The sequence below is a fragment of the Leptinotarsa decemlineata genome, unplaced genomic scaffold, assembly GCF_025532065.1.
Source record: "Leptinotarsa decemlineata unplaced genomic scaffold, Ldec_3_MD MMD2_tig00026282_RagTag_RagTag, whole genome shotgun sequence".
Taxonomy (NCBI): domain Eukaryota; kingdom Metazoa; phylum Arthropoda; class Insecta; order Coleoptera; family Chrysomelidae; genus Leptinotarsa; species Leptinotarsa decemlineata.
In genome coordinates this window covers 16,828,224-16,845,617 of record NW_027412668.1, presented here as the reverse complement: position 1 = coordinate 16,845,617, position 17,394 = coordinate 16,828,224, and the positions used below count along the sequence as shown (strand labels likewise).

At 35.6% G+C, this 17,394-nt stretch overlaps 1 protein-coding gene across 3 annotated transcripts in view; it reads right to left on the bottom strand.

The window, feature by feature from the left end:
• The window catches only part of tty (tweety), a 135,096-nt gene that overhangs the window by 20,107 nt on the left and 97,595 nt on the right, over positions 1 to 17,394 (bottom strand). For 2 of the 3 annotated variants that reach the window (XM_074179919.1, XM_074179920.1), the window contains exons 3-5: positions 10,699 to 11,104; positions 6,868 to 7,603; positions 4,756 to 4,956 (exon numbers count right to left, since the gene is read on the bottom strand). In XM_074179919.1, the coding sequence (XP_074036020.1) occupies positions 4,756 to 4,956; positions 6,868 to 7,603; positions 10,699 to 11,104 (1,343 nt within the window). The remainder of the gene's footprint in view (positions 1 to 4,755; positions 4,957 to 6,867; positions 7,604 to 10,698; positions 11,105 to 17,394) is intronic. The other variant, XM_074179921.1, reaches the window with a different exon arrangement.

The following is a 17,394-nucleotide window of genomic DNA, read 5'->3' as shown; positions in this document are numbered from 1 at the left end:
AACATGAAAGGTCCTTCAGACTAGGAAAAAATGATTCGACGTTTTCAAACCATTCCTTGGCATGCAACTACAAGTTTCCGAATCTAAACGATACGGAAATTCTGCACTATGCAAGGAAGGGTTGCAAACTCAATTATTTAGAATCCTTGGAAATTTACAAGCATAAACATTGCGGGCGCAACCTGTTAAATGATCAAATCAATTTAATTTACTCTCCGGTTTTTAAATTGGCACATCCGCATTGTGAACTGTAAATTCAGGTACTCAATCAAGTACCTGAATGGTATATATTGGCGAAAGTAAGGAATCATTGTTAGTTTATTGTATTAGTTTGAGAATGTCCATATAGGACGAAACTGCAGTAACGTTAATTACAATTAAAAGTGGTAAAAAACATAGAAATTTTCATTTCTCTTTTCATATGATCTCCTACCACGTAGTAACGGCTATATCCATCAAACTATTTTTTTTATCCGTAGCGAAAATTCTCTTTACAAAAGTGCACCTTCAAATTACTTATCTGAATTTTGATTTGGTCATATCGATAAATCAATATTGTACCAAAATGGTTCTCTCCTTGTTGAAATATATAATTCACTAAATATTCAATTATTCATTTAATATCAAAAAAGTGCCTGTCTTTGTTAGTTTAAAAGTAAATATTTGGACAGATTAGAAAAGGAAAGATTATACAAAACAATGGAGTTTCAAGATGAGAAGAAAATAATTTGTGCATTGAATTTATGAATATAATCCAAAAGTAACAAGAAATATGTTCTGGTGACCAAAAAATCTGCATTAATGCATGTAATTCTGAAAAATCGATTATATTATAGAACATGATTGCCTGAAAACTGAAACGGGTGAATCAAACTACTAAATCAACACTTTCGTTAAGGAAAAAATTAAGAGTTTCATTTCAACAAGCAACCATTCCACTTTTCAATTTTCAAAATAAAAAATATTTTCAAATCTTATCTTTCATATCAAATAACAGACGCTAATATCTCTTGTATTATATGTATGAAGTTAAGTTCTTAAGTTCATCTCAATTAACAAATTTCATTTCTTATCGCACTAAAACTACAAGAGATTGAATTGTAGATATGTGTCGGCCATCATTCTGTTTGGTGCCTGCGATAGAGTAGTTGTTTAATGTGCCTGTCTAGAGAACAGGAGAGCCAGGCCTGAAATCCAGTCAAGTCACATATTTTCGATTCATTTTTCTTTCATTCATATCTGCATACTGCCAATGTATCTTTTGTATAATATTACAGACATTAATTTCTCTTGTATTAATAACTTAGTGATAATATTTGAAACTATTGAATGTGTTTATCTGTTTTACCACACTTGATAAGTAGAATTTCGAACCTCTGGCGTGAAATGAATCTACTGAAGACACTTTTTTCTCTAAAAAAAAAACACTGCCTCTCGATGCTCGTTTCACTAAAAAAGTTGGCATCTTCAGTAGGAAAAAGTGTTTTCACTGGACTATTTCACCAGAGTACTTTTTGGACAATAACCAACTCTCATTAAGTTAGTTTTTTTGTCAAATAACTGACAGTTTCAAATGTACCTAGGAAATATTTTTTCAGACAACCGCTAATAGAAGTTCTGATTAGTGGAACATCCCAAATTCTCTGAGGTGAATAATTAATTATGAATTCAAATCAATTTTCGAAAAGGATTAAAATTATTTCACTAATATTTTAACCAAAATAAAAATTGTGAAAAAATAATTTGATTCAGATCTACCCTAACCGTCAAAAATATCTTCGAGAAACATCTAGGTGAAGCTCAACATACATGCTTTTCAGCAGAAGGTGTACATTAACAAAAACAAAAATGCATGTACACTAATATCTTTTCATATAAACAAAAATATTCATTCCGAGAACGTCATGAAATTTGGTAAATGGATGACAAATTCTTCAGTAACTAGAATATATACATATAGACTACGTTCATCTCAAAAGTGTTGATCCTCTCGATTTGACTGCATTCTATCCAATTCACTTGAGATGAGTTACTGTACTGAAATACTCAGGTCAATTGATTTTGTGGGGAAAAGTTAACTCATCGAAGAAAACAGTGTTGAAAATGTCTCTAGGCAGTGATAACGAGTTACATCATTACCTTGAAGTGGAAATCTAATTCTAAAGTCATTTTGATATTTTTCCCTCTTTCATTTCAAAAGTTACAAATTAAATAAATAAACTCACATATTATAATTTCCACACTCGGAATAGTATTGTAAATTTTGTTAGTTATTAGATATAAGAAAGTAGTGATACAACTGAATATTATTTAATTTCGAATTGATCACTACCGATGAGATGAACTTAGTCATAGATATATGGTGGATGAGTAAAATAAATGGAAAAATGAATGAACTGGCATTTCACTTCATTATTGATCAAATTAGTCAACTAAAATGTATTTTCATTCCAGATAATTGATTTGAATGTCACTCCACACTGATCTCCATTTTGTATGAAGTTCAGTTCAATTATCATAAATATCCCTCTATTTCTCTCTCTTTTTGCATGATGCTGCATTAAGCCCAGTCTTCCCACTATGAAATACAATAAAAACTTGATTGAGAGGTTGTAGTGGATTTGGTGTTATGATAAAAACAATAATACCTTTGCCACTTTCAAGAACAACCGGTATTTCTTGGTGTTGTTACTATTGGAAAAAAATATAAAGAAATTAAATTTAAACTTAAAGCCAGTTAATATCACGAAGGGTGTTGGATTATATCCGAGGAATTGGACAAATTTCGGATATGCAGTTGGTTAGTACCTCCTCCACTAGATGGAGTGACATTTTGTTGTTCGCTCCAACTTAGAAAGAGGAATGAAATACTCTGAAAGAATTCCGATTTTCAATTATGGAATATCATTGACTTTAGGTCGATGATGGTCACTATCTTGCACTGACTAGTGGCTAATCAGCCCAAAACCGGTCTGCAAGTGTGCCCATTCCAAAATTGAAGGTCGACTCTTTCAGTTGTATTGCCAATTGCATATACAAGAAGTTTTCTGTAAAGATTTCTGCACTGACGCATGTCGGATATATTCCAACGCCCTTCGTGGTAGTAGCCAGGGGAATAGTTGTTTTCTGATAGGCGTCAGTCCATTCAACCTACTGTGTAGGTATATCCGAGACTGGCTTGAACATTTAGAGTTAATTTCTTTAGATTTGTTTACTGCCTCTTCAAGCATAGCCCACTGACTAATAAGAAACGATTGAAAACAGAAAGGGAGCAAATAACAACCATATACACATAGCTCATCAACCTAACCTTGCTAATCAGTTTACCACTACACCTATTGTTTAGTTGACAGAAAAATTCAATAAAGAAAAGAATTGAAACTTTCTATGTTTTACCACTTTTATTTGTAACTAACGTTACTGCAGTTTTGTCCTATATGGACATTTTCAAACTTATTCAAGTTTATTGTATAAGTTTGAAAATGTCCGTATAGGACGAAACTGCAGCAACGTTAGTTACAAATAAAAGTGGTAAAAAACATAGAAAGTTTAATTTCTCTTTTCTTCATTATGATTTCCTACCACATAGTAACGGCTACATCCATCAATTTATTAAAAAATTCATATGTATTAGGGAATGATCACTGATATCTTTCATTTTGTAATGTTGGGAAATAATTCTGAATGAATTGGACAAGAAATAACAAAAAAATACAACAATGCTGCATAACAACTTTTCCAGAAAACTTGTATTACTAGCATTATACCCGGGACAAACTTTAAAAAATAAGACATTTTTAATTTGTTGCTGTTTAAAAAGATAGCACGCCATTTTTTGTTCTATTAGGGATTTCAATTGATCATCACTATAGGTAATACCACTAAATTGTTACAACTCTTCTTACAGAAAAAAATCTGTTTTAAAACCTGTTTTTCCATTAACCAGCTGTCGCACCCCTACGAACGACAACCCTCAGAAGTCGAAACTTCTTCCACAAGTTTAGTATTATAACATTGTTTCTTTTTCAAGAGGTTTGATAACAATAGAAGAAGTTGGTTTTCAACTATTAATTTTGGTTTTAATAGCATCAGTTGTAAAAAATCCTTCTTTAAGGTGAATGTGATAAATATATATATATATATATATATATATATGATAAGGTCAATGTGATAAATATATAAACAAAATAAGCACTGCCTTTAATTTTCAGTATTTGATTCATAATTTCATTTCATCAAGTTTCAGATACTTAACAGTATTCAAATGATTCCACTGTTTAGCATCTAATTTCAATAGCTCATGCACCATATTTGTTGAACAATTTTGAGTAAGCCATACTATGGCGAGTGGTGATCCAAGTATGGCCCTAGAAATCACCTTCAATCGTTCGCTAATCAGATTTCCAAAATTAAGTAGATTCAACGGATGAAGAAACTCTTTAGACACTTCAACCTATTTATTTGAAATGTTTCCAAGCGCTTCTAGGGATCAGTTTATCAATGAAAGGGCAGCTTGCTACCAAAATGAACCAGGAAACTAATTATAATGGTAATGAAATTTAGGTGCTTTTCTTGAATAAGTGAGTACTGTAGTTGGTTTACAAATGAGCGACTCATTGAAGAATCCTAGTTTTGGTAACTCCTCTGCGAATATACCAACACTGAATGTGAAAATAATTATGATTAAATTGAATCTGATATTATGAGAAATGCCAGCTTCTAAGAAGGAAAGATAAAAAATAAAAAGTCTAATACAGTAGCAGATCAGCTTCATGCGGTGGAGCGGTGGCATGCATTGCTCGAGAATGCGTCAAGGCAGACGTATAGCTAGGTGGGGGAGTATCAGGGGGATAAGACGACCCTTGGCTACGTTGAAGAGTCCTTGCTGCTATTGCTTGGCTGGCCTGAGGCGGGGGTAGGTATGGATCGGTCTCGTTCACTTGATGGTAATCTTTCCTGAAAGTAAAATGAATATACAATGATAATAATAATATTTTTATTGGAAAATGATCAATGTATACAGCAAAAGTCAAATTTTCAAAAGGTCCATTTTCAGTTCTATTTATCAGAAGAAAAATTTGGTACTTTATTTCAACAATGATTTGAATCACAAATAAAATACACTAATTACAATTACAGTTATAGTTGAAAATTAAATAAAGTTAAGGAGAACTTTGATAATATTCGTGTTACAACAGCAAGATTACAATTTTTGTATATGTCAAATTTGGCAAAGAATTCCTTGCAAGCAGATTTAGGATATATTTCAAAATTCTTGTTTTAGTATTGATTAATTTTTGTGAGTATACTGTTGTAAGTGTAAAATATGAAATCGATGACTGTACACGCACATAATAGTATATTCTGAGACTACAAATAGAGACTTGTTTTCTTAAACATCATATCAAACCAAGATAGTGGTTCAACTTCTATTTGGTAAATCATTCATATCGTTTGTTCGAAAGTAATACAGAACTACCTTTCTGAAGCACATCAACATCGTAAAACCTTCCATCACCTTCAAAATGGAGAAGTAAATCCACAATGAATTGCCATTATTGGACATTTTGGTGAAGAGGACGAACACTAAGTGGGAAACATCTGTATAACGAAAACCCACTCACAAGGGACAGTACCTGAATCACGAATCCAAACATCATCAATCTACCAAAAGAGGGATCATCTAGACTCTAGGAAATCGTGCCTTTCAGGCTCTGTAATGCGGGCTCGAGAAGGAACTAGGAATCATCAAAAAAGATCTTCAACGGAATGGTTACTCCAAAGAAATGGTGAAACAGATTTTGTCTAGAAGACAGCAAGAGCGTCATAAGAAAGAGAAGCCGCCACAACCAGTGCTTGCACTTGCCTACGTCGGAGGACTGTCGGAAAGGATAAGAAGAATTGTGTCTAAGTACAACGTCAGAATTAGCTTCAGATCCGAAAACACCATCCGTAGCAGCATCACGAAAACCAATCCACCAAACGCGGACTGGGATTCCAAGAATTGCATTTACCGGATACCATGTGAGTGCGGCAAATCCTATATCAGTGAAACTGAAAGGCCATTGAAAGTCCGCATTGCCAAACACAAAAGAAACACAGCGAGTAGAAACCAACGTATCGATAATAGCAAAGCTATTCATCCTAACATCAAGTGGTCTCAAGCTGAGATCATCCACAGGGAGAAATACTGGTTTAAAAGGAAGTTCAAAGAAGCTGCCTATATCTTCTCCAACGACGCATTCAGCCAAGATAGCGTAGAGATATGCAACATTTGGTAACCTTTAATTAGGCGAAAAACGGTCAACTCCCGCAAAACCAGTGAAGCGGAGAGATGTGAAAGGGGATAGGTGAAAGCTTTCGAATGACCTATAAATAATCATTTCTCATAGGAATAGTCTAGTTATCACCCGAAGACGATTGTGGATACTAACAATCGAAACGCCGTGAAGTAACTTGGTTTAAAATCATTTTTAATTGTTCAATTTTTAATTTTTTGCTTATTTTAATTTTATTGTAATTTCATTTTACATTTCATTGCTTGATATAATTGTGATTTTTAGCTATTCATTTTAATTTTTGTTTTATTTGTTCTTTTAGAAATGTAATTAAATTAAAACGAAAACATTGCTGTCAGGTCGTGATTCTATATATTGTATCATATATCATATAGGTAATTATATCAGTATAATTAGTATAATTTCTGTACGCCACTGCAAGAGACAAATTAATACAAAAACGTCAGTCATTTCTGAGAATGTAGTGCCTAGTATTTTGGTGTTATATAATAATAATAATAAATATAAAACATTTTCAAATGTTTTCTATTATCTATGGACAATTCCATGAATGAAATCGGATACTCACTTTTTCCTTATATAAATCCATGTATGTGAATCGACCCAAACAAGAGCCGTCAGCAGCAATCCAGCCAGCACAGCAGACACTAGCATCAAAGTCAGTCCAAGCAAGCCAACATTACAAAGGGCCCTCGCGCCCCTCAAATAGTGCATGTGCAGCGTCCTACAGTCCACCAGGGCCGTCAGCGAATTGATAAACTTTTCGGCAGCATTAATATCGTTTCTCAATGAGCTGAACTTCGTTTCCAAACCCTTCTTCGGGTACAAGTACTCAGCCGGTTTGATCATGTTACCCAAGTTGACGCGCATATTATCCACAGTAGTCTTGGCCTCTCTCAATCTCTGTGTGAAAGGATTCGCTCTAGCTCTTTCGCAGTTCGTGTAGTACTTCAGTATCTCTTTGGACAGATCCGAGCTGGCTTGATCTTCGACGAATTTGTCAGGTGCCATGCACAAATCGCCCAATGCGACGCCCGAAGCTAAATATACGCTGGCCATCAGGAAGGAGGCTATGACTGCTAAAAGTCCGCAAACTGAGAAAGCTATCAGGGCACAACGATTGTGACGGGCAACGCCAACGAGAAGGATCACACAAAGAATAAGGAGAATGCTGAGGACCGCCATGGTAAAGGGCCATCGTACTGATTCGATTTTCTCGCCAAAAACGATCGTTGATGTTAAGTTCAGGCCGACCAGAGGTTGGCGAATGTCTTTTGCGTAATTTGCAGTCAGGTTTCGATTATCTGTGGAAAAAACAAACTTTTATTCACCGTACATAATTAGGTACATAATGTACTTCGAAAGAAAATATGTATTTGAACTCAACAGTTACTACGAATATAATTTGAACTTGATAATTTATCTTTTTAACTCACTGAGAAAAACTCCTTTCCATACGTATGAAATGTAGCACAAAGTATATGCTCTGCTGTTTAATCATCTTCCAACCAGAGGAAACACATACTGTTTTCCGACAGTCCGAGTCTCTGCATATGATGATTCAGACGACAGTGATCTGTAAGGAGGCCTGTTAGATATCGTAGCCATCCCAACTGTTTGGTTTCAAGCTTCGACGGGTAAGTGCACGCCTTGGAGTGAGCCAATCCTGGAAGATTTTGCGAGAAGTCTTTGAATCTTCTTGCCTTCCAGGTGTTCAATGTATGTTTGGCAAAACCTAAAGTGATGCCAATCACACGTTCTGGTCCGATGAAGCAACTTGCAGTACCCTCCTTTGCAAGGTTTGCAAGGGAGTCAGCAGTCTCATAGCTTTCCAGCCCAGTGTGGCGAGAAATCCAGACCAGATACAATTTGTTAAGTCTTCCAATTGAGGAGAGTCGTTTTTGGCAATTTGCTAGCAATTTAGACGTTGCTCGGTAGGAGCCAAGAGCTTCCAAAGCTGCTTGACTATCCGATAATTTTTTATTGACTTGTGTGTGAGGTTGGATTCTACCAATATATCCGCACACAACTCAATAGCATACATTTTCGTTTGAAATACAGTCGCATAGGACCCTAGGCAGGTTGATATCTCTTTCCTGGGTCTGCAACTGAAAACAACTGCACCAGAGGTAAATGTGTTTTTCATCCATCTGTGAACCCACAACTAACTGCTCTTCAAAGTAACATGATAATTGAAAACAATTTTAACCACACAGACGGTCAAGGCGAGTTACATTTTAGGGTTTTGGATGCAACTACTCACTATTCGCCTTCAATATACTAGAGTTTGAACCAGAATATATCAGTTGTAAAAACATATAGTCCTTGACAATCATAACTATCAATTTGAAAACAATTCTACAAGTTGGTATACAACAATAGTTTGTGCACATGTATGCACTTCAATGTATCTGTATTTCGATGCCAGGTACGTGTTAAAGAATATTTTTAATGTGATCTTGGAATATTGTAGTCAGCTCTGTACAACACCCTGTCTCCGAATTCGGTCGATAAAGTCCGAAATATAAACTGGAAAATAATCAGGGTAAAGTAAAAGTACTTGTTTCGGAACATACTGCACTACTCTGGGGTATAACAAGGTTCTAATCTTGGACCTATTTTATTTTTATTAATGACTTGGCAACCTCTTTGAATATTCTTAGCCTATTATTTGCAGACGTCCTGAAATTATATTATAAAATCGACGACATTATTGACTGCCAACGTGTACAACATGAATTAGATGTAATCAAACTTTGGTGTAATAATAATCGTCTACAACTGAACGTATCCAAATGTAAAATAATATAATTTACAACAAAAAAGGGAACTTTAATGTACGATACTACAATCAACCGCGTACATGAGATAAAAGATCTTGGTGCAACATACGACAGTAAATTAACATTTATAAAACATATAAGTAATATGACTGTTGATGCAAATAGGATGCTTGGATTTATTTACACTATTTACAGAAATGGCAAAGGGCAAAAGTATTGCCACCTTAAAATTGCTATATTTTGCGTATGCCAGATCTAAGTTAGAGTATGGCTCTGTGTTATGGAATTCAGTTTACGACTACCAAAAAACAACAATTGAGAGCGTGCAAAGGAAGTTCCTAAAATACTTATGTGTAAAAGTTGATGGACAATACCCCACGAGAGGCATCGATCATAACATTTTGTTGACAAGATTTGATATGACATCTTTGGAAAATGAGAGAGTTATCCTTGGTACAAAATTCCTGCATAAATTACTAAACAACAATATTGACAGTACGGTTTTTTTACCCGAGATCAATTTCTTTGTACCAAGAAGTGAAGGTCGACACAATCTGAAATTCTATTGTGAATCATCACGCACACATGTTATGATAGGATCTCCATTGAATTTTATGAGCAGTAGCTTCAATAAAATCTGTGAACATTGCTATATTCATTTCGACTCTCTAAACGCCTTGGTATCATGTATCCACAATCACTTTTAATAATACTATAAATAACATTTGTGTCAGTACTGCTACATTGCATGATTTGTAACTTTTTGTGTTATATACTCAATTTGTCAATCCTTTCTTGAAATTCTACGTATACGAATATTTTATATATACTTTGTTTTAGCATTTACTTTTATACACTTCTATATTCCATTATTTTTAATATTTATTTCATATATACTCTGTAATAATAGCATTTCCTGTAACTGGGTACCCCTGTTGGAAATAATCCGCTTTTTGTTTTAACTAGTATTTCCAATTATAAGGTATTCAAAAAATTTCGAATACTTTTAAAGATATATAATATCGCAAAAAAAAGAATACATTGGTCATCATTAACACTATTCTGAAGTTTACTAACATATCTAAAATATATACAGGGCTTTTGAAGGCGTGTTTTAAAATGACTCACGCTAGGCAATTATTGCCTGTTTTGTAATGTCTAAAGCAGCATGGCATTTCTACAATTGTATGACTTATGTAATTGCATTCAAATGACAAATGGTGTTGGTGTTTTTGGGTTCTGATTTCAATTGAATGTGTGGCAGAGAAAGCTGCAGAGAAAGACTGCGGATGAATTTCATTCGGCAGTCGATGTCGTTGGCCAACTTTGAGAGCTTAGTCCTGTATCACAACTGATATTATATCAGAATGAGGCTGAGGTATACGTTTCAATTATTACATGAAGCCACTAAATCTAGAGAAATCAATATATTTGATACAAAATAAGTTCAAGCATTTTGGACAGGTTGTGTTAAATTGGATTGTTACTCTCTAATCAATATCATAGAATTGCCAACCACATGGAGCAAATTCGAATTACTCTTGGAAGGTCTAAACAGTAACACGCATCATCTATTACGAAAATGTTTGTAGAATACTATTCTAAAAACCACTTACCCACTAGTTTTTTAAAGTATCCTTCCACTTGGTTGAATAACGTCTGATTGTTAACAGGCATCTGTATTATATTATAAATGTCTCTTATTTGTCTCTCGGCCTGGATCCGGAGCTGTCTCTCTATATCTTCGGTCTGGTTCCTGATTTTCGACACAAGCAGCGCCACCTGCTTGCCTTCGTTCAAGGTCTGCACGACGCCGTTGTGCAAGTCGTCGTTTCCATAAAGTCCTATTCCGACTGCCGCGCAGCAGAGTACGGAAACAACAGCTAAGGTAACTTTCAGAGCCGAAATCGAGCGGGAAGGTCGCGGTTTTCGGTCGCAGCATCGCGTCAGGAGGTAGATGAGTAAAACTAGGAGAGTCAGTATGAGCCAGGCTGCTGGGATTGAGCCTAGTATACCCAAGCTCTGAAACAAAAACAACATTTGAACATTCGTGCAAAGTGGATAGTAGACCAAGAAAAGTCTAGTGTCGCCAGTGGCGGATCTAGGGTGATCTCCGGAAGGGAGGAAGCACGAGAAAAAAATAGGTTTTCTGGAATACTTTCGATAAGAAAACGAAACATGGAGGGTACAGTTGGTCTGAAAAGTTCGTAGGCTAACATAAAAAAAATATTTTTTTGATAAAATTTGAGTTTATTATTCTATATCAGGCCCGATCTGGAGAACACGGTGGATGCGGAAGCACTTTGAAGCCCAATTCATGCACTTTTGCCATCGTTTTCATTGCTTTTTGTGACACAGTGCATTGTCTTGATGGAACAGCACTTTATTTTTCTTCAAATGCCATTTCACAGAATTTCACTTCGACTTCAATGAGATAGGACAAAAACAACTCTACCGGTAAGTAAGTTATCGAAGTACTTGAAATGATGGTAGTCGGTTGGCGAGAGGTCTGGGGGTATGATGAGTAGGGCAGAACGTCGACGCTCAATTCGGACCTCTTCTGTTGACCAGTGCCGGTTGTTGCTGTGCTGGTATGGTCCGGTTTCGGAAAGTTAGTAGTGAATCACACAAGCCGCTGACCACCGTATTCTTTTTTTTTGTTTCCGCCTTTGGGTAGTGCCTTCGGGTGGATCATCAGTGTCCAACCACTGCACTGTCCTGAAAGTCTGCTGTTATCGTAGAGGATCCACTTTTCATCACACCTGACGAACCGATCCAAAAACGGTCCGTTTGAAGGTGGTTGACAATGTTTCATGGTGAATTTCATTAGTTCGGACTTCCACTATCGAATTATATTCCAAATGATTTGAAATACAATAGAACATTGAACACCCGGTACGGACCCGGAACCAGCGACTTATTCCGAGGATATGAGAAGACTGTGATTAAGATTACCAAGGAAAAAACTCACCTTAGTTTTTGTGCACAGCAAGAGACAACATCATCCCCATAATCCTGCTGAAATCGCCAGGCCCAAGAGAGAGAGAGAGAGAGAGCCAAAGGCATATTGGAATACGCCTTCAGAGTACTGATAAGGTCTCAAATTAATTACCACCGTTGAAAGAGGTTAACTTTGATGCAAGATGCCACAGAACGATTTGAAGAAATGAGAACGAAACCTTGTAGGATTATGGACCAATTTTTGCTAAGGATCTGTATCCACTTTTGAGATAATTACTGCAGTGGAATCCACCAGTTCCCTTATCGATCAGAGAGAGGCAGAATAATTTAGATGGAAAATCAGAGAACAGCTGGATTGGAACCAGTTCCAATATGTAACATCAGCAATGAAGAACGTAGAGCTCTGAATGGCCTACGTAGAGATAACACCATCAAGATCCTACCTGTAGATAAGGGAAACGCTACTGTGGTGATGGATACTAATCTCTACGAACAGAAGATTGAAGAGGTTCTTCAGAAGGGACAATATACGAGTATGGTCCATTTTTCGGGAACGGAGAGATCATCGCTAACACCGCACAACAGTAAACCCCCTAACTTGTATGGACTGCCCAAAATCCACAAGAAGGGTGTTCCTTTCAGATCGATCATTAGCTCCAGAGATTAAGCTACTCCAAACTTGTCCAGATTTTTACATCCAATAATATAACCATTACAAGTAAAAACATCATCTGTTGTGAAGAATTCAAGTCATTTTATCGAACTACTAGGGGCAATCATAGATCAAGATCAATTAATCAGTTTCGACGTGGAAAGCCTTTACACCAACGTTCCTGTCGAAGGAGCACTTCAAATACTTCATAGTGAGTTATTCGAAGATGGGGAAGAACTAACTCATCTATAGAAGTATTAATGGGATTACTAGGATGCTATTTACGAAACTGCATTTCCAACTGAAGGACTAATCCTTTACGCAAGATAACAACTGCCAATGTAATTGCCACTTTCACCAATTATAGCCAACATATATATGGAGTAGTTTGAAACTCTGGCCATTGAAGAAGCCCACAAGAAGTCCCGAGTCTGGTTGAGATACTTTGACAACACCTTCATAGTATAGAACCATGGGAATACAGAACTAGACACCTTCCTGAAGCACATCAACAGCGTGAGACCTTCCATCACTTTCACAATGGAGAAGGGAGTCCACAAGGAATTGCCACTCTTAGACGTTTTGTATATGATAGTAAAACGAATAAAACTTCTGAAATAACCTAATATAACCCTTGAATATTCACATACCAGGAAGCAACAATGTAATGTTCAAACAAGAACTTATTGATAGGAAAATGAATAATCTGTAGCATAAATAATGTACAACACACACAATGTAAAATTCCCCCTTTTTCGTATTATATTCCTTGTCATAAACTTGGCTATAAAAAACCCGGGTAGTAGAATATACTGATATTTATACTTCAAAGATACTCCTATTGAAGTTATTTGCCACTTTCATATTCGATATGAACAACACTGTTGCACTACTCAATATTCATGAACTCTCGCTAGATCAAAGGGCGAACAGCATATATAGGAGTGTACTTTCAAGATAACGAGCTGCACCTCACAATTCCGTAAAGGGGTGCGACTGGAAAGGGTACATAATGAAATAGCCACTTCCCAGTACAATAAAGGGAAACTATATTAGTAATTGGGCTTCCTGGAACATCTCTTTGAAATTTTCCAAATTTGCATAACGTCGAAAAATATGAATTGACACTTGGACAATCTTATCTTCAATTCGATTACGACCATCTCGAAACTGTATTATAATTCGAAATGGAGTTCCGTTGAATATTTACCTATTACTTTCACATTCGTAGGGCGTTATTATGTAATATACTCGTATAGTTTTCGGATGATTGAATTATTTTATTATTATCTATACGGAGAAACTTAATTGCATTCACCGCTTTTTCAGTTAGTACTAACCTTCAGAAGAAATCTTTTGAAATTTCACGATATGCAACTCATAAGTTTGTGAGTTAAAAAAGAACGTCTTGATGATTCTGAGCAATGTTTGGCCATGTTTAAAAGTAACAAACCGGAATTTTTGGATCGATATGTGACACTGTATGAAACATGGATCCATCACTTCACTCCGGAACCAATACAATCGTCATCTGAGTGGAGAACAACTGGTGAACCTCGTCCAAAGCACCAGAAAGCACAACAATCGGCTGGAAAGGTTGTGACCTCGTTATTTTGGGGTATGAATATTATGTAGCGTTATTGGAGCGTTTGAAGGCCGAAATTGCGGAAAAACGACCCCATTTGAAGAAAAAGGATGTGATGCTATGCACAGTATCACAAATCAGTGAAAACGATGGCAAAATTGAATGAAATGGATTTGGAATTGCTCCCACATCCACCATATTCGCCAGATTTGGCTCCCAGCGACAACTGGGTGTTGGTAGACCTCAAAAAAATGTTCACCGGTGAAAAATTTCGCTCGAATGAAGAGGTTATTGCTGAAACTGAAGCCTATTTTGAAGCAATAGATAAATCGTTCCACAAAAGTGGTACTGAAATGTTAGAGCGTCGCTGGAATAATTGTGTGGCTCTTGAGGGAGATTACGCTGATGAATAAAGTCCATGTGTTATTTGTAAGTATTTTTGAAGCGTTTTAAAGGTCTAGAAATAAACAGTAATTTTGAAAATTATCAATTAAGAAACATTATCAAGAGATTGAAGGAGAAATATTTTTTCTATTTGAAACCGGATAAAGATAAAAATATTGTGGTCCTGGACAAATCGGATCATTACCATAGAATTGATAATTCAATTGAGCACGGTCCTCATTGAATAACCAAAAACGCATAGCCTAACATTGCAAAAATAGTTTCAGAAGTGAAAACAACATTCAAGATGTGAAGAAACTTAATTTGTCACGGCTTGAAATACCGCGACAACATTAAAATTATTTTGATTACCTCAAGAATCCCCCCATAAATATGTTGACTCCCGATACTCCGATCAATACGCATGATTCCTACGAATGTTTACACCAGAACACCCACGATTGAATTAGTCTTTGTCTATTGGTCGTTAGAAATTCTACGTTCATTCGATTTATTAATTCGTACCAAGTTTTTGGGATTTCAACGTAATTTTTTATATTAAACAGTTGTTTCACGTTACGTATGGTATTGATCAGTGTGAAAAACTGTTACCCTGAAGAGGATTTGAATAGCACCAAAGTTAAAGATCTAAAATAATTCTGGTTATACGAAAACAAAGCTCAAGGCCCTGGCAAAAACTATATATTTACTGATATTCATTGATTTTGAGAGAACCCTCCTTCTTTGAAAAGAGGGTTCTGAGTTCTGGTGTAAAACTCTAGCATTGGGTCATAGATTTTCCAAGCCATCTGAATCTATAATTTTCATTACACAATCACTGAACCGTGACAGCAAATCCAGAATAAAGGATAGGGAAAAAGGCTACCAAAATACAGCAAATAACCCAAAACAAAAACAGATAAGATTAGATATGTTATATTCCACATAAAAAATATATAAGTTTTTGTTATTTCCATTTAAATTTAGATTTCGTAGATTTTAATATACGAATTCATTACCTATCAAATATTGAGAAATGATATGATTATTTTGTTGTGAACCACGCGCATGTACATGTTACTGGGAGAAGTTGTTGTTGAGAACCATAATTACGTACCTTTTTCTTTTTTTTTGCTCTTCCTGCGGATATATGTGTAGACATATATACGATACGTGTTGTGGGGTATTTTTGTTCTAATCATTAAATTATTTGATATATTCAGAAGCTAAGTTTCAATATATACATATATAATCAATACACCCCTCAATTATTTTAATGGTAATCATTTCACGAAAATTACCCGGTTCCTCGAGATCTGGAAGTCCTCTGGCTTGGGCGCCCTCTCTTTTTTTTCATAATAAAACCTACCCCCAATCTCTACGACTGAAGCCGTGCATTCCCTTTGTACGCGTGTACTTAAGCATCGACAGGTAAAGTGATTTGTTTTTGTTTTATTTTATTTTTTTTGGTTTTCATTCGTTTGAGATACTTTTAGTTTGAAACGATCGAACACCCGTTACAGATTACACCGGCTTTAGGCAAAAATATTTTATTCTACAGTACCAAAAGCATACTGTCTGGAAAAAATCGATAAGTCGTGCGACCAATTATCTCAACTATAGATCGCTAAATGGCTAAAACCGAAACCCTATCAGTGGATATGCTATGAGAGAGCTAGGACCGAAATGGCCGTTTTCCAAAGAAGTCATTAGGTTTGTCTAACATAAGATTTCTTCAAAAAGCCCTTAGATTTCCCCAAAAATACACTAGATTTTCTCTAAGATGCATTAGGGAATTGAAATTCTCATTTACCCATATAAATCCTGTTTTTATATCTACAAACTGATTGTTAATGTATCATTTCGGCCCCCATGATTATGGTTTGATAATAATCCAAACTTCGGGTTAAATTAAAACCATTTTGATTGGTGTCTGTCCTTAGCTACACCAGTTTCATACCTGAAAAAATGAGTAATACTAAAAATTAATTTAATGACCCTCATGAGGTAAGGTGAGGATTCGTTCAGATGGATATGAAAATTTGGTTTTAGCTATCTTCTGGTTAGCGAAATGGGCGTCAAAAACTAGTACTTCTATTTTGTTGTGAAAAAGTGAATAAAATTAACTTGATTCCAAAAAACAGTCTGTTTTTATAACAAATTTCAACGTTTGAATTGAAAAAGTATATTTTCAAAGGCGATTAGTTTTTAGGGAAAAAGCGGTTTGATTTTCGGAAAAAATTTCATTGAACCCCCTCGAAATCAAAATATCTGTTTCTTTGACATTTTTGACAAAAAGCCAAGAGTCTAATTAGTCAGTAACTGGCCATACTTATTATGTAAAAATATTATTTAAAAATAATCTATGTGCATTCATTAACAATGGTGCCTGTATGTCTTTCACCTTTTACACGAGTATACAGAAAGCATGTCGTGATATGTCTCTGTTTCGAATAGAGTAACTATTATTTATAGACACTAAAATGTATAACACGAGGGCACCGTATAGAAATAATCACTATATATGGTGACGAGGGTGAGGGTGATTCGGAATACAGCAATGCCTGTTGCTTAATAGGGTCAATACCATACGAATTCACATCAGTATATTCCCTTCTTGTGGGTGAGTCAGTAGTTGTTCTTCTCTGATGAACCTATTAAAGAACGGTTTTCAACTTAACCCCAAGTTTATAAACTTGGGGAAATATGATGTGTTCAGAGGTGCCGGTA